This window comes from Filicampus tigris, chromosome 12 (assembly GCF_054856515.1).
Source record: "Filicampus tigris isolate MCC_2025a chromosome 12, RoL_Ftig_1.0, whole genome shotgun sequence".
NCBI classification, from domain to species: domain Eukaryota; kingdom Metazoa; phylum Chordata; class Actinopteri; order Syngnathiformes; family Syngnathidae; genus Filicampus; species Filicampus tigris.
The window spans coordinates 12,457,488-12,482,703 of record NC_141228.1 but is presented as its reverse complement, the minus strand read 5'-3'; the positions used below and the strand labels follow the sequence as shown (position 1 = coordinate 12,482,703).

Here is a 25,216-nt window from a genome sequence, read left to right as displayed (position 1 = left end):
TGATTCATTTGGACCTTTTCACTATTTTAAGTGCAGACAAGACAAATTAATTGGACAGCGCCTGTGTTTTTAATTGTTACTGCACTCACAGCTACTTCTCTTTATTAATCTAGGTCAGTGATTGTAAAAGTGAATAAAGTTACAGCGGTTTACAACAATAAATAATAAGAAGAATACAAACTTGGAATCGTTTTTGATGAACACTTCCGTTACTGTATTTCAGTGTTGGTCATTATGGTGGCAATAACAAAAGTTTGAGAACCACTGATGTAGGTAAACGGATTCTTTGTACAGCTTGTATATATGGCGTTTTGGGAGACGTAGGGCCTAGTTAAAGAGAATTAATTTGTATAATTATACATTTAGAATTACAACTGTGAAAAAAGAATTTTATATGGTTTCCAGTCAGGGAAATTAAGATATGGCCTGTGATAGAAATGAGTTTGACACCTTGGCCTTGTGCAAATGTCACTCAGAATTTTGCTTGTTTGTTATGAAGTTCTTTTTTCCTTTTAGACTCAGGGGTCAAGAAAAATGTGCTTAGAAAAAAAAAAAAAAAATACTGGCGAATGGAAGCCCACAGACGGAAAGCACATTTACAAACAAGTCCCAAAAGCACATGTTGCCTTTTGGCTTACTAAAAAAAAAAAAAAAAAAAAAAGCGGGTGTGTCGTGATAGTTAAGCTTTTTTTTTTTTTGGCTTCGCTGTTAGGTTAAAAAGAATTAAGAGGAAGAAGTACACGGCGAAACAATGAGACGTGACGGAAGCGAAGCTCCCTCAAGTCAGTTGACGGCCAACAGAAGCAGAGTGTGTATTCACAAAACGCACAAGCAGAGATAATGACCATTAGAGGATAATTGGGCGCTGGGACCAGCCAAAAGTCTTTCAAATGTGCCGCTGGGACCATCCTCAGACACACTACGGGCCAAATTATCTCTCCCTAGTCCAAGTCGTGTCAATGACAGATTAAACTTCACACTGGATTCATAAATGCAGTGCAGTGATTAATTTAAATATCCCAGAAACAGAAGCCAGTCTCTGGCTGACTAATTTCCTGCTCTTGCAATCGACTGCTGCGTGGGCCCTGAAGGAAGTGGAAAGAAATGACCTAAACTTGAATTGCTTGTGACTCAGATGGGTTTGTGTTTATTTTCACGGCTTCCTCACAATGCTGGGAGTGGGAGGAGGGGCGGCGAGGGGAAGGGGAAATAGGGGGGATGGGGGGGGGGTGGTTGGGGGGATTTGAGTGACTAAATCCAGGTCAGGCTGTCCGATTAGCGCCTTGATTTGGCCGGAAATGTTCCAACAAATTAATGAGAGGGAACCTTGATTAGCGGTGGACTAGTGGTTAGCACGGCCACATCACACTCGTAAGGGTTGGGTTTCAATCTGGGCATTTTAAAGTGGAAATCAACAAAAAACATTTTTTTCGGGAATATGTTCCCAGCAGGTCTACTAGTTGAAACATGGCATTCTGCTTAGTATTGTGTTTGTGGAATACGAGTTAAGCAGCAAAATCCACCCGTTTTTAGCCATCTCAGGGGGCAGCCATTTTGTCATTTCTGTCGACTGAAAACGACATCACAACTACCCAGGGCTCAGGTAACGACCAATCACAGCTCGCCTGTTTTTCGGTCATTACCTGAGCCCTGGGTAGTTGTATTGTCATTTTCAGTCGACAGAAGTGACAAAATGGCCGCCCCCGGAGATGGCTGAAAAGGGGTGGATTTCACTGCTTAACTCATATTCCATAAACACGATATTGATCAGAATGCCGTGTTTCAACTAGTGGGCCGGCTAGGAACATTTTCTTGAAAAAAAAAAAAAAAATGTTTTGGTTGTCTTTAAGTTAAGTGAAATATAAGAAAGAATAGAAAAGTCAACTTTAAGAAAAGTAATATACTGTATTTGCTGTGCCTGGATACAATACAGGAACACACACCAAAACAAAAATCGTATGTACATACAAAGGAAAAACATTTCACAATCGCAGTAAAAACGCAGAAAGGATAGTATGAAGAGCTTCAGATAAATAAGTCATTGAAGACCACATATCTATCCTGGTTTGATAAACAAAGAGAACCCTGAGATGGCCTCAATATAAAAAAAAGAAGCTGAAAAAAACCCAAGCCCCACACGTCTTCATCATTGAGTGTTATGATAATCAAGTGCATACTGTTTTGTGAACGCTTCCCCGGGAAGAGGCGACGTGCCGAGTAACAGCAGCTCTTCTACGTCTCCTCCTCCTCTTTGGCAGAGCGGCTGAGTGAGAGGAAGTTAAAGTTTCTGCAATCCTATCTGGGAAACGTACAGCACTTATTACACGGCTCAATTTCCAATTCTGTCACAGGTACGCACACGCACGCTCACACCGTCACTCGCGGAATACCAAATTAGGCCGAGGCGCACAGCAATCTCGTGGACATACCCGGGTGATGGAAAAACAAAAGAAAGCCATTGCGGAATAGCCGAAGCGCCTTTGCGCAAGACAAACACGGAACGTCCTTTGACTGCATTAAGTGACGTGCTGTGCAAATGGCGCGCGGGGTGTGAGGTGAGGCCGCTGTGCGTAGAAATGAAGTAGTCGGGGCTAAGGACGTTCTAACAAGCCCAGCCAGAGTGCCGAGCTCTAATTACAATGAAACAGTACAATCAGGTGCAGTGTTGTGCGGCTAATCTTTACGCGCAGCCTTGAAGCCTCACTTTTTTTTTTTTTTCCCCCACAGCCAGCCTTTTCATCACGCAGCTTTCCTTTCAGCCCGTTTCTTTGGAATCGCGGTCAAATGAAGCCGAGCTGATTCCACAGGTCCACTTTGAGCATTAGGCAGCATGCTTTCAAGCTTCTCGCCAGATATCATGCAGTGCTCTTCCCATAATGTTATGATGACGCGCGTCAGACGTCTTCACTTCCTCTACCCGCATTCCCAAACTAGGGGGGTCGGGACGAAAAATATGTCCGAAATTGTATTGGCTTGCCAGTATTGTAAGCTATTTTGTTGATTATGAAGCAGGCAAACCATTTCTTGGTTTGTTGTGGTAAATGTTGGTCTTATGTCAAGCTTATGGCAATACGTCGTTTTTGAGTCTTGAACTGAAAACAAAAGAAAAGGGTTGGGAAATGGCCTAAACCAACAAGAAAATAACGACGTTTAAGTGAGATTGCGGTAGTCATTGGCTGTACAGCGCTAGTTGTCGCCCTGCTCCATTACATCTGTGCACTTCTGAACAAGCACCCGGTTTACTTTTACTGCTACTTTTGCCAGTATGTCTCTATAGCAACCAACCAACAGAAATGCGCGCTTAGCCTGGTTAGCAAGCTACAAATAAAATGCCACTCCATTGTGATTTTTGCTTGCTATTCACTTTTTGTCGTAATCATATACAACTGACTTTGTGCCGGTTTTACCAGCAACTAACAAACAGAAATTGAGCGCGGTTAGCAAACCGGCGTTAGGAGTGTTGTACTTATTATTGTGAGCAACAATATTGTTTAGGGAAAAAAAAAAAAAGTAGTAATCATCTTTATTTGGAATCATTCATAATAATCAGACCTTTACTTTTGTTATCTTTGCGATTCCACATTAGCACATGCAGGTAGTAGAAGTGAAGATAACGTCGTCACGCAGTCGATTACAGTCACAATGTTGACTCACTGAGAGACGTCTGAGTCAGCGCAGGGACAACACACACAGCGCCGACTCTTTTATATTCCAGGTCCCCTACGACCCAAATACTTCATCTTCGTTATGTGCTGGCTAGGAACCAGACTGTTTAAAAAAAAAAAAAGAAAAAGTAGAAGGGTCTTTATTGATGACTTTGGAACAAAAAGCCCAGCCTCACGACAAAGTTAAGATGTTTAGATATTTGAAATTCAGGCTAAGCAGGATTAATCTGCTCTAGTTCACATAGTTGCATTAATGCAGGAAAAAGTACAGTACAGCGCTTATTCAGGCTTGAGTGCAATAGTAGTTTAAAAATATATTTTTAAAAAAAGAGCTTTTATGTCTTGGGTATTTGGAAACGATATACAGACATTTCTTTCCTCTCCAAGCAATTTCTACAGAGATAAAACCGCCGGTTCAGGGATTCACTTCTTCTCAACTGAGTGAGACGGCGAGCATTGTGCCACTGGAATGAGGAGGAAGGTGTTGAAGGTTCTGTTTTACATTCAATTGTATGGGCTTTGTTTGCTTTGAGATAAAAGCAAAAAGAAAATCAAAAAGACTTTGGGTAAAAAGAGAAAAAAGAGAGCACTTGAGTGTTATGATAATGTTTGCGCGCACCAACCAACCAATACGTGGACAAAAGTTCATGATTGTCACCTTAAACTCAAAATGTCCATCAAGATGGGAGGGGGGAGGGGTGTGAGGAGGAGGGGCCTCAAGCAGAGGTCAAAGGTTTCCCTCGTCGAGCATCTTGTTGACGCCGCCGCAGATCCTCTGCAGGTGAGCGCGATAAACCTCGGAGGGCCCGTAGAGAGCGGCCAGGAAGTCGCAGTCGGCGAAGTGATTGAAGACGTGGTTGACGCGCGAGTGGCTCTTGGCCGTCAGGTGGCGTTTGATGGCCTGGTGCAGCAGTTCGCGGCAGTCGTTCAACAGGGCGCTCATGACGCGCCGGTCAAAGGTGAAGTCGATTTGGTGGAAACTGACCGCCGTCATGGCCAGCGTGTGGACTTTCTTCCTGCGAGACAAAAGAGGAGACGGACGGGGCTGTCAGCCTCCGGTCCTGACTCAGTCACATCACTTGTTTATAAATAGAAACTGCTGCCTTGTTCTTTTCTTCATCAAACTTTGGACACCAACAGGAAGCATCAATGCAAGAAAACAATTCAATTTGTCTCCCCCTGCCAATATTGTCTTCCCCCCTTGCAGACATAATTAAGCTTCCACTCTTCTGCAAAGACATTCAACATGATGCTGGAGCGCGTCTTGGACCAAAAACTGCTAAATTGGTTTGATTTCGATTAATTGTTCAGCCCTATTCCAGACTCACTTACAAGAAGTGAGAAGCTGTGATACAGAAAGGCCAGAAGATGCCTTCTCCTTGATACCACTTTTATTATGTCTTGAAGACATTAAAGCCCGGAAGACCTTGAACGTTTTGAAATCTAATGAAAAGAAAATTAAAGTGATGGTTTTAGTGGTCATCCCCCCCCCCCCCCCCCCCCACTGTTGACTTGGACCTTTGCATATATACAACAGCCTCAAACTTGAGCTTTACGTTGGACAGTGATTTTAAATTGGATTGGGCAAATCGGAGAGGTAGTTAAGTCAAAACTATTTTTTCACCTCAGGCAGCTGGCAAAAGCGAAGCCTTTTCTTACACAACAGGACTTTGAAAGTGTAATCCACGCTTTTATCACATCTCGGCCGGATTATTGTAAATGCCCTTTTACTTTCGAGTCAGCCAGTCCTCCCTCAAATGTCTGCAGTTGGTTGAAAATGCCGCTGCTCGCCTCTTACCTGGCAGCACATAACGCCTACGCTGTCTGTCTGTGCACTTTTCAGTTCATTTTAAGATTCTGCTATGTGTTTTTCAAAACTCTCCTTTACCTATCAAATGTCTCTCTGAGCTGCTCCATTTCTAGACTCCTGTCCGGTGCCACAGGTCAGCTAACCAGCCGCTACTGGAGGTACTGAAGTCTTAGTGGAAGTTCAGAGGGGAGAGAGATTTTTCTGCTTTTTCTTGCTGGTCCCAAACTGTGGTGCACAGCGTGTGCCTTTAAGAGGCGGGCTGGGATGGCGTGCGATAACGGCAAGTATGCGTGCGAGTGTCTGGGTGTTAGCTGAGGCTATCAGCAGCTTCCGCGTGAAGATGTTTGCGGTTGTTCTGTTTTTCTGGGGTGCAGTAAACAGCTGAAATGTGCATCTCCTCTCCCACATGGGAACGGCATTAATGTAAATTAGTGTACTTTTATTTAAAAAAAAAAAAAAAAAATCAGTGTAAAAAAAAAAATAAAAAAGCCATAAAGCAGGGACGCGAATAGTGAACCTCGGTATAGCGGAGGAACACTATACTCAAGTATCCTGACTTGCTGGATAACGACTCCACAAACATTTGAGTATGTTCTGGGTAGGGTCATTTTTCCCGTTTGATTAAATTAGAGGACGATGAAGTCAGACAAAAACATCTGCTTGGGTTAAGAGGAAAACAATGGCAGTCCGATAGAGCGCAGTCCAATGTTTAGTGAAGATAGTAGTCCTTATACACAAAAGTGAAGCGCAAAGGTATTCTGTGCAGTGAACATTGGACAAAGTCAAGTGATAGTCAGCAATTGGCCTTGCATCAATTTTGATGAATTTTCGCGATTCGCGCAAAGGTTAGATTTGCCATTCTCTTGCGCCATCGACCAAAACAACAACCCAACGGTGGCGCACTTGTAAAGTCAAGGTGTTTGTATAACCCTCTGAAAACGTCAATACGGTACACGCTATCGTGGTTTCCCCCGCTCTATTTACAGATAAGCCCGCTGGGGTATCACTACTGGCGTGCTGCTGATTTTGAACTGGTCTCAAAAGACCAGTTCAAGACTGGGTCAAGATTATTTCCTGGAAAGGTTTGGGAAGGTGATGTAGTAACTGACCGTACGGTATACCTTCTTGTTTTGAACCTGTCAGTGTAGGATCTCCTACAGTATAGGGTTGCAACTACCAATTATTTTAATAATCAATTAATCTGCGGATTATTTTGTTGATTAATCAATGAATGCGATAAAAAACATGTTTTGAACAGGAAAGAAATTCAAATTGACTGCATACAGTGCATAAATAAATTAAAATTCCGTTACTGGCTTGGTCCGTAATATCAGAAAATAGGCAAAAATGTTGATGGTTGTTTTCCAAAGCAAAAACAGATGTTTGCAAACATTTGATTTAGATTCAACTAGTGGTGGGCGATATGGCAAAAATATATTTCACAAATAAAATCACTGTTATGACTGGTTGTTTACGTGTTGTATCAGTTGCTCTGCAGATGTTACGGTCCTTTGTGCTTTATGATGTCGTATAGGCCTGAAGTCTTACGGTTTAAAAGTTCGAGTTAAACACTGACGCATTGTCAGTACGTCAAACTGTTTTAATGGGAATCATGTCTTCAGCAAGGTATAAGTCACTGCCTCAGTTACTTCTGTACACTGCTTGCTTGTTTTTTTTCATATGGAGTGCTCTTGTTAAATGACTGTGTTACCGTGGGTTGCGTTAGCTTGGAGCTAGCGGCTGCCTCTGGCTACCACGTGTCTGATCTCCGTTTGCTTTGGCTGTCGGCGTAGTATTTTGGGTGCCGTCTCTGTCCCCGCGAGTGATTAAACAGGTTTGTCGTGTCGCCATCTGACATCCGAACCGAGTCCCTGCAAACTTTGCAAATAACTGGTTTGCGCTTTCTCCTCCGAGGAAAAAACGAACCAAATCGACACTGTGGATGTGGAGTTTCTTATCGGGACCAACTCTGCTTCATGGTGGCGTTCCGCTATAGCTTCCCGCTAGACAAACAAAGAGGGAAGCGGGAAGTGTCACGTACGGTGCACTGTGCGTGCTGTGATTGGTTGGTCGGGTATGCGTCAGCGCATTTGAGCTGCCATAGAGCTAAACTGTTTGGAATGTGCCATGTAGACGATCAAACGATCTTTCGGCTTTATGAGATCGTCAACAATGTTAAACCCCTTAACGATCTAATATCGTCATATCGCCCACCCCTAGATTCAACGCAAGATAATCAGTCTGCTTCCACGGTGAATTACAGAAATCCGATAGGCTGAAATTGAGAGGATTTGAACAGTTTTAAACCAAACAAGGTCTCTTAATAAAAAAAAAAAAAAAAGATTACCGAATTATAGATTCACCTGATAATCGATTAGATGTCAATTAATCGTTGTACCTCTAATCTCTTAAATATTTATTATGGCCTAGCTCCAGACTACCGGTATTTTTATTTCTTTTTTGCATACTCTGAGCACAATGGCGCCAAACCTGACGTGTACCCACCTGAAGTTCTCCACAAGGATCAGCTCCTCGCCACTGAACTGGTTGTTCCTGTAGAGCACTCCCAACTTCACCACCATCTTGATCAGATTCTTGATGATCTTCTGCGACTCTTTGCGGTTGCGGGTGTACTCCTTCGTGACCCGGTACAGCTCGTCCAACACTTCGCTGCTGGTGTCGTCGATGAAAAGGTTGGCCATGCTCTTGGTGGCCATCTTGCTCATCAGCTTCTTCTGCGCCTGGAGGGCCAAGCTCTTTGTGCTGAAAGAGTCCATGGTTAACTCTGGACAAGGGAGGAAAAAAAGCGAAACCGTTACGAGCTATACACGCGGAGAGAACAGCAAGTTGTGAGAAAAACACTGAAATACTAAACTGCTGGACATTTAGAGGTCAAATTAAGTTCTCCTGTAAAGGTTGTAGTGCATTTAAAGTTCATCCTGAATTTTCACCCGAATAACTTTTTGTGAGGAGTGTGCATACAGACAGGGGAGAGAGCGAGAGAGGGGGCAAAGCATGTCGTTTTCCTCCAAGAGTTCTCAATCATTCTTTGTTTAAAACAAATTGCCCACAACCTTGGATAATACGAATAATGTTTTCAGCAGATGATTGATTGGCAATGAAAAGTGTATTTGTGCTGAATCAAGTTTGACTGATGCACAATCGGGTACTTGAAGTAGCAATTAAACTGTCAGTAATCAGTAAAACGCCAATTCCACTGTAAAAATGTAAAATGAATGCTCTGATGACATTGGCACCTTTGTAAAAACATATCCTTTTTTATCTTGCCACACACTGTTACCAAGATGTGCGGAACAAGAAGAGAAGGTTTGAGGCTCTCTCTAATCATATTCAAAGTGCAACATATACAATATTCGAAGTACAACATATATCAATAGCTATAAAAGGACAGGATTACATTTCTGGTGCTAAAGCTGACTAATAGTTTGTGGTGTTCTCATGAATTACTTTGCTGTAGAACTGCTTCATTCCATCTGAAAATAAAAGATTTGTCCCCGGATAGCGCTGTCATTGGATCCAGCTCCAAAGTGAGGTTTTACCCCAAACCAAAGCTAAAAAGGTCAACTTTAGATATTTTGGTACCTGATTTATGACACTAGAAAGGGGGGGGTCGATCGGTTTGCTGATTGATCGTTAAGAATTGTGTTGTGTGGAATTGATTGCTGTTCTACCTCGATGATGAGGCACAATGGCGTTCATTACTGGCTGCAGCTGGCAGGCGTGCTTCTGATTCCACGGGAAGTCAAGTCCAAAATGTTCTTAACAATACTTTGTTCTATGCAGCCCCTCTACCCTAAAAACACGGCATTCTGATTAATATTGCGTTTGTGGAATATGAATTTAGCCGCAAAATCCACCCGTTTTTAATCGATCGCAGGGGGCAGCCATGCTGCCACTTGCCGTCGACTGAAAATGACATCACAGACCCTCAAGGCTCAGATAACAACCAATCACGGCTCACCTGTTTCCCGAGTTTGGTCATGTGACGTTCGCAAGCTGAGCAATTTTAGCCCTTTAAGTCTCCACAAATTTGCTGAAGACTAATCACCTTCAGTATTTCTTGGACTGCGTGAAAAACAATTGATATGGAATATTGCTATTGTAATATGGATTTGTGGAAAATCCCTTCCACAAATCCATTAGTGCAATTTAAAATTACTAATATAAAAAAAAAAAAAAAAAATTGAAAAGCGACTGATTAAATTGATCATTCATTTCCCTCATAGTTGCTGAAATAAATGTCGTCAAATCCCCCTCCCTGAAGAGAAATGAGGAACTGTGCTGAGCGGTATTGCAGTGTGTGGCGCCGATGCAAATAACACGCTGCATAAAGCACCGAGCCGAAACCTTTCGTCTTTACAAGATAATGAGCGGTGACGGCTTTCAAATGAGACCCCGCCACCTTCTGGCTCAAGGCCTACGAGCTAGTTAGAGAAGAAGGAATCATAATGCATGTGGACATCTCATCTCCCGAACACACTCGTCAGGCTTTTGTGCGCGAGGGGGGACTTAGCAGGAGACAGGAGCGTCACTCATTCTCTGTTGCTCGATTTATGTCTGATGCTACTCCGGCGATTGGCGGCTCAAAAATAGCGAGGCATCGGAAATTGTGAGGGTCAGTGTGTCTGCCAGCATCCGCAGTCGTCCTCCTCTCCATCTCCCAAATCAAATGAGTCTGCGGCCCTCATCATCCCGGCAGCTGTGACTCGCTCAAAGCGTTCTGCGGGTCATCCCTTCAGGTTTGTACATTCTGTTTGTGAAAAATAAAATGAATCTGTTTTCCTCTGAACTCCTTCTATAACGCGCACAGATCTCCGAGGATAGTACACGAAAATAAATAGGCAACCAAAAGCCTTTCCCCCCCCCCGAAGGGCTTTTCAATGTCAGCGCAAAGAGAATGAATAAAAAGGAATTCTACTGGATGTGTCGAAAGCTGACTTGAGATGGCCACAAAATAATGAAAACCAGTCATTTTTGGTATGTCACATTGTGTTATCATACAAGGAAAATATCGGTTTGTTACGATTGTATTATTGTTCATGTTTTATGGCATGTTTCCTGTAAAGCGCTTTGTTAAAAAAAAGTGGTATCGAACATCCCTACAATCATTTATTTTCAGAGGTTCAGTTTTGGTAGTTGAATAAATACTACATCTTGAAATCAATGAATAATCGTGTTTATTAATCAGAATTTCACTACCAATCAAAATAATCCTGATCACTATTTTATCCATAATCGCCCAGCCCAATCAATTTGAAATTTTTGCGCGTTTCGAGCTGTCGCCTGCTCAATTTCTTCTATTTGTGTTGAGGGGCAAAATCTGGAGATATGCGCAAGCTTCAGATAAACCGCGGCAGCGAATGCCGCAACATCTGCCCAACATCCCGCATCTCACTCACAACTTGAGCTAAACCGAGTTACAAGCACAGCCATGGATCAAATTGAAGTCTTAAGTCAATGTCCCCATGCAAACGCAAACGCGCTAACGGCGCCGTCTACAATGTCGCCATCGGTTTTGGCCTCACGTCGGAGAATCTCGACGGGGGATCCTTTCCGAGCAAGGCGTTGAGCGAAGTGTTAATATGCAGCTTTGCGCGCGACGGCAAAGACAAGCGGCAAAGGCAAAGAAGCGAAAGAAACATCCTCGGCCTCCCTGGGGCCAAAGATGTAGAACAGGCTTAGATCTAATATGCCTGATACATCCCTGACATGCTAAAGATTGTTTTGCGGATGGAAGCCGCGGTTGAAGCGGCAATGATTCGAGGCAATACTGGAGTCATACATAAGCCCTTCACATCGTCACTCGAAACATTTGCATGATGGGCCAAATCCTCCATCCACATGCATGTTCCGCACCAATATTACAGATAAAATGAGTAGTAGATCGTGATATACCCGGTGTATTATTTTCAACTCATATAGTTCATACTAGAAAGTACCGATTCAGTGCGACTTTCATTCCCTCTCTCTCACTGCAACGCCTCTCCAAGAATATCAATAAGACTCCTTGGAGAGTGTCAGCAGGATGCTTCCCAGGGAGGAAGTCACGAAGGGAGGGGGGGGAGATAGCTAGAGAGGAGGGCTTGAATGCTATGGGTGGGGGAGTCAGGTGCGACATATCAATTCTCAGCCGGCATGGGGGAAACCTAGGTGTTGAATGAGGGGTCATTTATATACAGTCCCCCGCTGAATCGACTTCCAAATCTCTCTTTTCGCTTCGCATGTGCTGGTCGAAGATCATCTCGCAGCGCAGCATCAGACTGCACTTGTTACCGGATATCCTGCACTGATGCAATGTGCGTGAAAGCGATAACAAGGAGGAAGCTAATGATCCGAAGGACCCAAAAAAAAAAAAAAAAAAATCAAAAACAACAAACACTGAATTTGCTTTCATTACGTGCGGTAAGTCACCATCCCCTCTCTGTAATCACAAAAGTGGAGTCACTTTTTGGCACACTTTGACTAAGTAGTAACTTTATCTCCGCAGCCTTCCTGACGGATGAATCAGCGCGTCAGAAAGCGCGATAGCGGATCGTGTTTGCACAACCTCGTCTCTTAACGTTCACATTGCTCCGTTTAATGCGCCCTCGCAGGGGACTGCTGTCGTCTAAGCTGTCAACTCAGTGTGGCTTGTTGATGAGGATGAGGAAAGGAGGACTTTCATAGCCACAAATACAAACACTTACAACCTAAGAGTGTTATATGTCAGGTTCCATCTTGGGAGGATGGAATAAGATCCAATATGGCGTTCGCGTCCCTTCATTTATCGCCCTATGGCGAGAAAAATGAAGACTTCATGGGGGGGGGAATCCGATTCCCCACGGGACAAGTGCTCAGAATGATGAAAATGCTTTGGATGGAGGGTGCTTCCGTGGTGACTTCATGTAGCGGCATGACTGCGTTTAAGGCCAAAATTCAGACATCTATCCTCTGACAATGTGTGTGACCCTGACACACTATCCACACAGTCCCCCAAAGTATGTCAACAGTGTCCCCACTAGCGCCGCCACAAACGATTATTTTGCTAGTCGACTAATCACTAACAGTAGTCGCGATTAGTCGACTAATCGGATAAAATACAAATCGCGGCAAATCGCAGCAGCTTATAATAAGCATCATTCGCATACAGCTGAAATTCTTTACGCACAAACTAATCATGACGACAAGATGATCGTACATTCAACTTGTATTAAACTTTGCAACTCAAGCCATCATTCCTGACATGTTTATAAATAAAGGAGCGACTTAAATTCATCTTTAGTGCGTTTTAAAATTGAACCAAAACTATACACTATGCAGAGTTGCACTAATACAGTGAAATTATCTATCAATACAAAAAGAAGTACTTAGTATACATATTTCACTCTTCTTGGGCGTCAAGACTTGTTGTTTTTTTTTTTAACGGAAGGTAGTGAAATCAGAGGAGTAAATTGGGCAAATGCTCTGTGCTAAAGAAAACTAAAATAAACACTTGTATTGGCTTTTAATTTTGTGTTAATTTAAACTTTGTCAAAAAGGTTTTGTTATTCTTTTCACTAGTATGCATAATCAAAATGTGGTATGCACCTGTAACAAAAAAAGGAAAACCTTTTTTTTTTTGCCCTATAACATAGTATATTACAACAAACTTGATTATGGATTTTATTGTTATGTGATGCCGATGAGTGGCACATTTGTCGTTTTTGTGTTGAGTGGCGATATTTCCCAGTTCATGAACGCATCACTCCGTTCGCGAGTGAGAGAAAGAGAGAGGGAGCAAGCGTGCGCTTCCTGCTTCGATGTCCACCACAGGCATAAACAGAGTTTTGGTTGTTTATCAACGCGAGTTTACTGAATAATGGCTGCTTAGTCCATAGAAGACGCTACGACGTGTTAGCGCACCAAATAGGAGCGTTACATCAAACACACCGTAACGTGTGTATGCTAACTGCAGCTAGCTTCTAGACACAACTGTGCCTATGTCAGATATGAAATCAGGCATAAGCCATAACTTACTTCCTTTTTTTTCTTTTTTTTTTTTTTAAATGATTGGGCTGCCATGAAAGGCAGGTTTGCGTTGTATTGAGTATATTTGGTGAAATGCGCCGTCATTTTCGGACTCTGTTGCCGACACGAATTAGCCCTTACAGCGTAAGGCTTACACTACTTTACCCAGTACCACAACGCTTCTGTTTACATCCCCCGGATGTGCGCTGCAGATATGAAAACAGCCAGCGGGAGAAGAGCGAGACGCGGCAGTCCCGAAAGAAAAATAATGCGCCAAATAGATAAATATAGAAATAAACGACGCGTCGATGATGAAATTAATTGTCGACGATTTTGATCGTCGACGTGATTAGTCGACTAATCATGGCAGCCCTAGTCCCCAAGAGCTCCACTGTCAACACATTGTCATCACAATGGCGCAACAGTGCCCCTGTAATTCCACTTTATCTCCACCATGTCCCCACAAGATCTCAACAGTATTCCCGCCGTGTCCCCACAATGTCTCAACAGTGCACCCATTATGTCCCAATAGTGTTTCCATCGTCTCTTCTTTGTATTCCTATGTTGTATATCCACCGTGTCGACACGGTGAGGAAACGAGGCAGTGGTTACGTTACGAGGGCACTGTCTCCCAAGATTCGCCCACACTTGACACACTACGGCGTCTTTGAGAAGTCAAATCTCCTGATCAATTTGAACGCCTTTCCTTAGCTTTTGTTGACAATGTCATCGGGTCAAAGCGCCACAAAAAGAAACGTCCTTTTGAGCATATAGGAAAAGGCAGCACCGTGTAAAATGAAATCAAGTGTACTTTTCCAAACCGCCGTCGTGCGACGGCAAATGTTGCTGACGTTAGTCCCTAGTGTGCCGTCTGTCCTTTCTCTCTATTGCTCCAAGTTTTATCCCTGCAAGTTTCTATTGTAATTTGACGATATTGTGTGTTCCCAGCCGTTTTTCTTCTGTACGTCGGAATAATACACACATTGGAGGTTTCTTTTTTTTCTTCACATTGCTAATGTTCTGTAAGGGTCACTGATGGTGTAGTGGTACACACGCCTGAGTTGTATGCGGGCAGCGTGGGATCGGTTCCCGCTCAGTGACGGTGTGTGTGTGTGTGTGTGTGTGTGTGTGTGTGTGCGCGTGTGTGTGCGTGTGTGTGCGTGTGCGTGCCCTGCGACCGGCTGGCGACCAGTTCGGGGTGAAGTCTGCCTTTCGCCCGTTGTCAGCTGTACAACTATTCTTAAAGATGTCCATTTAAACATTCCGTACTATATAATTATTGAAATGTATTTTTTGTGAAGTCTTGTGAAGCTTTGAGTTGTTCAACTTTGGCAAAAGTTATTATGGGTAACATCCTTGATACGTGCTTTCATTGAACTCCATTAGCGTTTTTAGAATATTAACAACCTTTCCTTCAAGTACGTCTGGGTCACATAGGAGAGGACAATTACTAAGCAAAAACAAGAATCCAGAGCAGCTGAGTTCTTCAGCATTTGCATTGTTCCCACAAATACGCCACATAAATATCCCCGCAGTATCACCCGCATGTCACCGTTGTGCCCATTTGGTCTACATCTCCATTACATCCCCCATACATTTCTCCTCTCCCCATCTAAGTCTGTCCCAAAGTGTTTCGACGTCCCCGCAGTGTCTCTATTTCCTTTCAGTGTCTCGGACGTTTCTTCACTCGGCAATGTCGCCACTATGCGTTCACAATGTCCCGTTTATGTCGCCATACTCATCCCCTTAATGTCTCCACTGTCTCCTGCAGTGGCAGCAGAATTCATAGGCAATTACACTGCAAGATGGCAAGACACTATCCAGTCATGTCCTGGTTTGATCATTCGTCCCAATCCACACTGTTCGGAATGTCATGGAAACACAAACAGCAGTAGCCCGCAGATGCAGTAATGTACACAGTTAAAGAATAGCTCAGAAAACATGATTCATGGAAGTGATACTTGACCTCCTCCCGCGTGAGAATTGATGTCTTGTGATAGTGCAGCAAAGCGGGTCGCAGCCAAAGACTCACACCCTCATGCAGGTGCAGACAGCCTTGCTCAAGGCTGTGAGAAAAGCCGGGCTTACCGGTCAAGTGAGGCAAGAAAGAGGAAGGAGGGAGAAAAAAAACAACCAAAAAAAAAAAAAAAAAAAACAGATAGCTGTGCCAAAAACAACACTGCCTGTAAAGAGGAAAAAAAACCTCATAACTCAAAAACTCATCCCTGCTCATATTTTGGGATAAATGGATCTGAGCAGGCCTCGAATACGAACCGACGAAGCAGAACGAGCATCGTGCGTTTGCGTCAGGCGCACTTGCTTGTCAATCAGAGATCGAGAGAGATATGAAAGGTGACCAAAGGGCGGAAAGTCTCTTGACGACGAAATGGACGCTCAAAACGAACCGGCACAAGGACAAAATCAATAACCTCTTGTGTTTTGCCACAACAAACACTCGGGGAGCTTTTCAAGGACTTTCCATGACGCTTTTTTATGCTACGAGTGATTTGGTTGATTGCAGCAGAAAATGTCACGACTTGCTAGCTTTTGGGGGAACTCTGGGTGAAGTCTAGTCACGTGGACCAGGGAGATGTGACCCTGAAAGAGACATCAGTCCTTGAAGCAGGGAATAGTGTGTTTAGGAGGATTTACTGCCAGAACATTCTCAAGGGTCATAAATCATTTCAGAATTATGCACTCCATAAACACAAACAAGCCGATAACCAGCTGCTGACAGCCACCGTTTTTTTTCTGCTAGCGGATGAATTCGGCATATTAAGGTCAGCTGAAATCTTGTTTTTTCACCCCTGGTGTATCAAAATAAAAATCGCTCCTCCTTTGTTCTGCATCTTTTCAAAAACATCGTGGCGAAAAGCCTGATAAATACAAAATAGCAGAATGTCAAGAAGCTTGACAGACGCACAATCACAATCAGCGGAGAACTAAGGCAGGGTTTTGTCAGGGCACTGAGACGCGCATTATTTCCATGTTGATTATTACATTTAAATATCAAAACCCTCGGGGAAACGCATCAACGGGGTCGAGCTTGGAAAACATGAGGCAGTAATCAAATGAATTGTTGACAGCGCAAATGATCTTTTAAGCAGAAAAGGGCATATTAACATTCATTGATCTGAAGAATTTTTCTGATGTGGAATTATTTTTAATTAATTGTGTCCTTAATAGGGAAGTAACGATTAATCGAAAATCGATTTAAACTGCTTCAAATATGCATCGAAGCAAATCGATTAATCGAATACAGAATCCGAGCCGTGCCGAGTTTTGTTTATGAACTCTGCTCATCTCTGCACTCACAACCCATATACAGCAACATCTAACAGGGATCTTAATAGGGATGTAACGATGAATTGAAAATCGATTTAAACTGCCTAAAATATGCATCGAAGCAAATCAATTAATCGAATACAAAATCCGAGTCATGCCGAGTTTTGTTTATGAACTCTGCTCATCTCAGCACTCACAACCCATATACAGCAACATCTAACAAAGACATAACATACCTAGGTCATTAAAATATATCAATTTAGAGTGTTAAAAATTATGCACCTCCTAATCTTTAACGTTTTTTTCCATTCGAGATGCATACCACATTTTGAATGTGTAGATCAAATTATGCGCTTGCCCCAAACATCATTGCGTATAGCCTTTGTGGATGGCTGCAGCGCCACACTAGCGCACCGAGACAAGCATGGTAGTGATTAAAAAAAAATAAAAAAAAAAATCGAACTGAAAATCGAAAATCGGATTGGTACTCGTGTGAATCGCTACATCCCTAGTCCTGAAGTAACTCAGGCAAAATGGCGTGCACTACTTGGCTGCAAGCAGCATTGCTGCAGTTAATTCAGTAGCAACTCATTTGCTGTCCAAAAAGAGGAACAATGAACGCTATAGGAGGCTGAGCTACATCCACATAACTCTACTGGGGCAACATTACTTGGCTCAATACGTACTGGCACTGAAACAGGAAATCAGAGAGATTCTTCCATCCCATTTAAATTAATTGCGTGAAGATTGATTGTTAATTTTCCCCATAGTTGGCCAAGTAAATTTACCCAGTGACCGGTGAAGTTTGGCAAGTACTGCTTAAGGATAGTAAAGAATATAATTACAGGACAGGGCATTGAATGATTTTCGATTACAGTTTAAGCGGCATGAATGCGAGTTGTAAAATGGACATTTGGAACTATTGAATGAAGACCAAGTCGGTTCAACTTTGAATTGAAATTGATGGATTACTCTGAGGGATAAGTACAATGATTGGGAGCGCTGAGAGTGAGCCTGCATGTTTGATCGTGATTAAAGTTCAACTGAGAAATCCTGAATGAGAAAACTCCCATCCACAAGCTTCTGCCCCGGCGGCTGCATGACATAATCCCCCCCTCCGCTCGGAGAGAAACAATAGACAATCGCGCTCGTTATATAAAAGGTGCATCCGTGCTTTGTGTTCATAAGTAAGCACTCAAATGAGCGTCGCCGACAGCAGGACATGAGGATGAGAGCGGGCGGAAATGTTCATCTCTCGTCAACTTTTGTCACCGGCTTCTCTCCAGAGGCTGCGTGTTAACCATTACATAAACCAGCCTGATAAACCGTACATGCGTGTGGCGTTGCAACATTCGTGCGATTACTTCAAAAAAAAAAAAAAAAAAGTGCTCTCGTGTGGGCACGTGCAGTTCAACACGCGTGATTTGAATGCAGCATGCCGATGAGGTGCCGCTTTCTCATCTTCCCACGCAGTCTTGTCAAGTTACGCGAGCTGGCAGCCTCTCAATCAGGCCCCGTTCCCCTTTTTCATGTTCTGCCACATTCCCGTGAACAATTAATAATTAAAACAAAAGGCATATAATGGCTCGCCGATTAATAATTCAGATAGGTGATTTGACCAAAATAGACCCAAGGGCAAGTAAGGGAGGTGTGCCGCAACAGGTTGTCGCAAACGCGAGGACTAGCAAACACAGCGTGTGACAGTGGCCGCGAGCCGATGGCCTTAACGTTGGGGAACATAAGTCACTAATATGCTTGTATAATAATCCGCAATAGCCCAGGGTCAAAACAACATACGCTGACATTTCTTCTTGCATTAAAATGCACACTCTGGGCCGATTTGCTCCAACGCAGAACATTCTCCCTTTGCTTTGACTGCCAAATGTGAATTGCATATTATTTACATTCTCATAAGCAACAGCGGCAGCGCTGCAATTAATTGAATTCATACTGGTGCTGGGGAAATGATTGATGTCTGGGCCAATGACATTTTAATTAAGGCCACCGCCAAAGCCGGTCACATAATGACTAATTTTACCTCACCTCCAGCCCACGCAGCCTAATTTGTTAAGTTGGTTAATAGAACGGCGAGGAGTGCTTTAACACGACCAGGACAGAAAGGTCACACTGCTGTTATGCCTCGCCACTCTGTATAAATTAGCGACTGGCGTGACTAATCAACTATGAATTAGTGACGTTGCGTATCATGTGGATTTTGATCCATTTGACTGAAAGGAGGGAACCAGCGGGGGATGCAAATTCAGATCAAACTTTGATGATGCTCCAAATGAGGAAGTTAAAAGTTTGAGAACTTTTTACACAGCGGCGCTGTCTGTATTTTACCCCAACAAGAATTATTATGCTCGCATTTCTTTTTGTTAATGTTGGCTTTTAAATTTTACCATATCGGGTCTAAGCTCATGGCCTCAGGCTACATTGCTTTTATGAGCACCACTATTTTTCTTCTGTGTAAATAAGGCAGTAAATGTTTATTTGTTCAGATGGCTGTTGGAGTATCATTTCTTCTTGGAAGAAAGATTTCACCCAGTAAGAAAAAAAAAACAACTCTTTGCTAGTCAAAGCCTTCAGAAATGATTATTACAAAGGAGATTTACTGATAATGACTCTTTGGATAATCAATTTAGGAAACTTGTCCTCAATTGCCCTAATATAAAACCAACAAGATAGCTGGATTTGCGATAATACAAGCGTGAAGTCTTGCAAATCACTTGTCAAAGCTTCAAACTGATGACTAGACCAGTTCACACGTCCTTAATGAAGATAGCAGGAGCGATGATTGTGTGGCAAACAAATCCCTTCAAAGAGATTAGCGCGGATGTTGCCATCGCGGCGGTTTTATCAGAACCGAACAGCATTAAAAGATATGCAAAGAATAGCGCTGCTATTGTTGGGGGGAAAAAAAAAAAAAAAAAAGTTTTCGCTCACTCAGGCAATAATCCATTATCAATAAATGTCTTTTGTAATAGTTTCCAATGGCTTTGAATAGCAAATATACTGATACATTTACATCTTACTTCTGCTGTGTGAACGGAGACAAGCAGAACCAGTCGAAGCAGCTCATAAAAAAGCCACAGTTGAGAAAAGTCTGTTACAAGGGGCAAAGTTGGAACTCGAGCTAGGGCGACATTTCGATACGTTTGTCGAACCGAGCCGGGCGGCGTGATGGAGGACTGACCGCCATGGCTTGCTCGTTCTGTTCCAAAACAATGCAGTGGCCATTGTGTGACGGAGTGCTTTGGGTTTCCGGGGAAACTGGAGGCCAGCTGCTGAACTTTGCAAGCTAGTAAAACTGGGGCAAACACCGCTACTCGTACGGTCAATAAGTTACACCTTGGACCGCACTCAGCTAGGACGACAATATCTCAAGTGTTACTACCACAGCACTTTCACGCTTTGCTTTTAATGATAATAATACCACCACATGGGGACACTATGGTGGCGTGACTTTATTGTCCTGTTCCTAAAGACGCTCAGAGGGGAGCATCTTCAATGATTCAGAGGAGAGCCACCAACCGGCTTCTGTTTAGACTTAATGGCTCATTATTGCGCGTCATTATTTATCGTCTTCCAGAATGATGTTGTGCCTGAACCACGAGGAAGCTCGAGCGCAAATCTAAGATTAATATTGGTAAAGAAAAAAAAAAAAAAAGAAGCTCATTAAAAGCATCCATGGATGAAATCTAAAATAAACAGATTAATTGCACCTCTGCTGAACTGTACTCCACTTTTATAATTTTAAAATGTCATAGAGTAATGGGAAACTGACACTTTTTTAATTTTTTTTTTTTTTTATTATATAGCAAGGCCAGTTAACTTAAGTACCAACTTTATCTTATGTCAGCTAAATAAACAAATAAAATCCTCCTTGTTTGGTCCAGTCCAACACCTCAAAGCTCATTCAATTAGTTCATAATTATGTTAATGTTTTTGCAAACAAATGCCTAAACTAGCGATGAGAATGTCACTAAATTTACTCCATCGACAATGAGGCAAATTATCAATCAATTAATTGATCATTTTGTGTATGGAATGAGAAAATCCGTCTATTTAAGTCCTCTGGTGTTTCAATGCTAATGTATTGAACAGAATAACACAGCGTGGATGTAGCTCAACTTCCTTATTTTCACAACAAAATAGTTGAGATTGAAGCAACAGCGCCTCTACTGGTTGCAACATAGAAGGGCATTCTATTTGGTTTCAATTAAGGAGGACAAGCAGCAGATGGTCGTTCCAAGACTTGGTGAATCAACATATCAATTCCAAACAATCCAATGATCGGTTATTATGCCCATCTCTAAGCTAAACAACTAAATAAACTCTCTCGAAACAAAAGTTTCATTTAAATGTGTAAAACCGGGGGACTGGAACGTAGGCTTTTTTTTTTTTTTGCCATTTGTTCCTCGGTGACTGCTTTAAAATTGTTGACTCAATTTTGGGGTTATTATTTTCAGATGTTGAAATGGGTTTCTCTAAGACTCTTGACATTTTGTTCCACCTTGCGGCTTGTTGACCATTATAGCAAATAAAGACTCAAAAAGAAAGCTTATGAAATCGAAAGAGAGGTAGTGAAACTCTTCACCGTTTAAACCTCTGACGCCGGCAATACAACAAGTCCAAAGCCTCAGTCCAAAGTCATCATTCATCAGACATGTCTGTGGCGGCTGTGCAAGATAACGCGGGCTGCAAGTTGCCCAGACTCTCCAGGCTGCACAGTGAAGCCATTCATCCACACTTGAGCCTTGTTCTCGAGCAAAGCTTTACATTGTAAACACTGCAATGTGTTACAAAACATATCAGTGTTTTCAAAACACGTCTCAGCCTTTTAGTCTTAAGCCCAGTTCACATTAGCGACCGTTAAAACTGTTCGTGAACATCTGGTGACTGTCTTTGCGACCGTTTGCAACCTTGAACGCACTTTGACAAATTTAAAAAAAGAAAAGAAAAGAAAAAGAAACATTTGGGGGTTTAGTGGACGCACAGTAAATTAGCCAGCCTGCGACTGCAATGAGGCTCATTCGAAACTACGGTTGTATTTCTCTGCATTTCCTCCACTTCCTGTGAGCTTCTCGCAACGCATAATGTGAAACCTAACGCCCTTGTGCAATACAAAATACGCATCCTCTCTCTGTGCCATCCAGTCCAGACAGTCTGACTCATCTATTGTCTGAAATATCGGGCCCAAAGCCTGTATATACTAAATGTGAAATATGGAAAACAATTTGACAATGACATTGTGTTTTATTTTGGAAAAACAACTAATATAAGAAGGTGGGCTGATCATCAAGCACACTGTCTCAAAGTCAACATAAAAGCATAAATAGTCATTGTTGTTTTTCCTCCACCCGCCCCACTTTATTTCCCAATAATACAAAAATACATGACATCTGCTCCCAGCACTCTCTATCAAGACCAATATATCAAGACTGTCACACACTTATTACGGCGTTCGTTCATATGCAAACTGAGCTATGGACATAATCAAATCTTAGTACCTCCCTAGGATATGCAATTCCTTCAGAAATTGCATGAAAATGCTGAAAAATAAGCAGCCGAAAGGAAAAATAAAGTTTTGAATTGGACCCTACTAATATCGTAGCGATCCCACATATCAGGCAAAAGTGCCACAATGTGAAGTTTCTGATCTGACAACTTTGAGTCCTTCAAAGACATCATACCAAACCCGATGTAATGCACATTAACCATAAATTCTTGATTCTTAGCATTCATCCAAAATGCTTGAATCTCAGCATTCACCTCAAAATAGTTTGATACAAAGGGATTCTGCATCCTTAGCCCTCACACGATAAATGGTTTTCAACACACAACAAAAGCATTTGGACTAATGCTTGACTTTAAGCCTTCGCTCGTAGCATTCACCCCAAAACATGTTGAAATCAAAGCCTGGCTCTCAGTAAAAGTTTTTGACTCACAAAGACATTGACGTGTGAACTTGACTCTGAACAATGCCTCAATCAAGGCTTCTGGCACAAAAAAAGCAACTGATGTGACTGCTTGACGCTCAGAATTCATTCACAAGATTTCATTCCACAAGTCATTGATAAGAATCGTGGACTGTCAGCATTGAAAAACATTTTTGCACACTTCTCAGCATGAAACCTAATACAAACAAACTGTAGTGTGGAAGCTTGGCTCTTTAAGCATTCACAGTTAACTCACAGGAGGTTTTGGTTTACAACCAATGTAGCGTATATGCTTGCCCCTCAGCATTATAACAAGCAGACCTTAGCGTCTGTCATGTTGTAAAACACGGTGTCACTTTGCTTTCATGTCCTGCTCCATATGCTTACAAACTACCGTGAACGGTAAAAACTAGCTGTCAAAAACACAACTACGCCCCCGTTGAAATTGCTCGACCGTGTTAAGAGTGGGTTTCATTTGACAGCGGTTGACTTTTGACGACCCCAACCAACAAAAGCAAGCCCTTTTCTGTCTGTTGATGAAATGTTTCATTAAAAGCCGCTCGACCATTAAACGTTCGAGACGAGGGGCTCACCTTGCTCTCTCTCCACACGGGAGCGGTCAGGGGGACACAACAAGCCAAACTTATCTCAACTCTATCTAGCGGGTCTTCATCTCTCCCGGCGAGGCGGGGAACGGTGTTTCACAGCATGTTTGCCCGCCTTTTGCTTGTTGTCTCTCGGCTTGATGTCGTCTCGGGTGCTCCTTTTCCTCTTCTCTATAACCGTGTGCCAGACACAGATGTGTGAATTATTCAAAGAGTGTTTTCTTCCCTCGGCCGCGAGTCAGCTCGGTTGCCAGAACTCGTTTAGTTGTAACCCGATTCCTGCTTGTTAAAAAAAAAAAAAAAAAAAAAGTTTCAAACTTGCGGGGAGACCTGGACATGGGCAGATTGATGTGGTTTTGGGCCAATGGAGGCGCAACAAGGACACCGGTACGGCCCAATCAGGCCCAAAGAAAGGAGCATTGACGGTCAAGCGGATTCCCTGCCCCCATGGAGGTTTCCAGCAATTATCCAGGTCCAGGTCCCAATGCTGGAAATTTCCCAGAGGAAACGGGGAGAAAGGAACAATGAGCAGGAACCAAGAGAAGGGGCTTTTCCCTTTGTGGGTAAAACCATAACCACTCGTTAGGCGCGCTTTTTTATTTAAGCATATTTTATATTTTGTGTCTCTAGGTCAGTGGACTCTAAAAGTGCACTACTGGTACTTGAAATAATTACTGCCCAAGTACAGTTCAATTGTATTTAACTTTTAAGTCTAATGTATTTGCATTTAATTTTTAACAACTGTTTGCTCTTCAACATTTTTAGGAACAAGTTTTAACTCTTGTGTGCAATTAATTTTAATTTAATCATATTTAAAGCGGAAGTTAACCCAAAAATGTTCTTTACAATATGTTGCATGCACCTCCACTAGTCCAAACATGGCATTGATTACAATTGCGTTTGTGGAATATGAGCTATTAAGAAGCAAAATCCACCTGTTTTTAGCCATCTCAGGGAGTGGCCATTTTGTCACTTGCTGTTGATTGAAAATGACATCACAGTTGCCCAGGGCTCAGGTAAGAAGCAATCATGACTCAGCTGTTTTCTGAAGCTGAGCCATGATTGGTTGTTTCCTGAGCCATAAACAACTGTGATGTCATTTTCATTCAACAGTAAGTGACAGAATGGCCAACCCCCACCAATCATGGCTCAGCTTCAGAAAACAGCTGTGTAATGATTGCCTGTTACCTGAGCCCTGAGCAACTGTGATGTCATTTTAAGTCAAAAGCAAGTGACAAAATGGCTGCCCCCTGAGGTGAATAAAAACAAGTAGATTTTGCTGCTTAATTAATTTGTATTTCACAAACGTAATGTTAATCTGAATGCCAACTTAAGACTAGTGGAGCTGCAGAGAACATTATTGTAAAGAAAATGTTTGGGTTGACTTTCTCTTTAACGTCAAACAGTTATTTTGTTTTCCTATTTCTGCACGGTGTTAAAGCTTGCCACTATTTTTCCTCGACTTCTTTCAAAACTAGTTATCCACCATAAAAATGACAATGATCAAATGCAGGGGCAATTATCTAATAAAATAGTGTCATTATTTGGTTTCAGACACATCTGCTGTTTCATTTTAAGTGTCTTTAAATTGGTCGCTATTTATAAAAAATGTAAGCAAATGTAAGCATATAAGATAAGCAAATATAAAGTTTGCCAATAAAAAGTAATTTGCTGATTGCTCCAAATGGGAACAAAACAATAATCTTAAAACCAAACTAAGTACCAAATTATAATTTTTTGGCATAGAATTACACCACTAACGATAACACGTGCTCGTGGCCTGTGATGAAGGCAAGTTCGAAGCCCCTGATCTAGGAGAATAGCTGTTTACGCTGCAAGGTTCTTTCAGAAATATTTAATGATGAAACCTGTCTGGCATCACTACCAAAACGGCAGATAATA

The 25,216-nt window shown here is 42.4% G+C and overlaps 1 protein-coding gene across 1 annotated transcript; it reads right to left on the bottom strand.

The window, feature by feature from the left end:
* Positions 1-1,885: 1,885 nt before the first annotated feature.
* On the bottom strand, positions 1,886-23,931 carry tnfaip8l1 (tumor necrosis factor, alpha-induced protein 8-like 1). Its single transcript, XM_086048021.1, has 3 exons — positions 23,303-23,931; positions 7,981-8,260; positions 1,886-4,681 (listed from the first exon to the last, which is right to left on the bottom strand). The coding sequence occupies exons 2-3, from the start codon at positions 8,250-8,252 to the stop codon at positions 4,393-4,395; spliced, it is 561 nt and encodes a 186-aa protein (XP_085904147.1). The 5' UTR covers positions 8,253-8,260; positions 23,303-23,931; the 3' UTR covers positions 1,886-4,392.
* Between the last annotated feature and the right edge of the window lie 1,285 nt (positions 23,932-25,216).

Bases quoted from the DNA above. Each gene is read 5' to 3' on its own strand.
- tnfaip8l1 (XM_086048021.1), bottom strand. From the start codon at position 8,252: ATGGACTCTTTCAGCACAAAGAGCTTGGCCCTCCAGGCGCAGAAGAAG. The intron at 4,682-7,980 runs GTGGGTACACGT...TTTGTCTCGCAG, and splicing joins ATCCTTGTGGAGAACTTCAG to GAAGAAAGTCCACACGCTGG.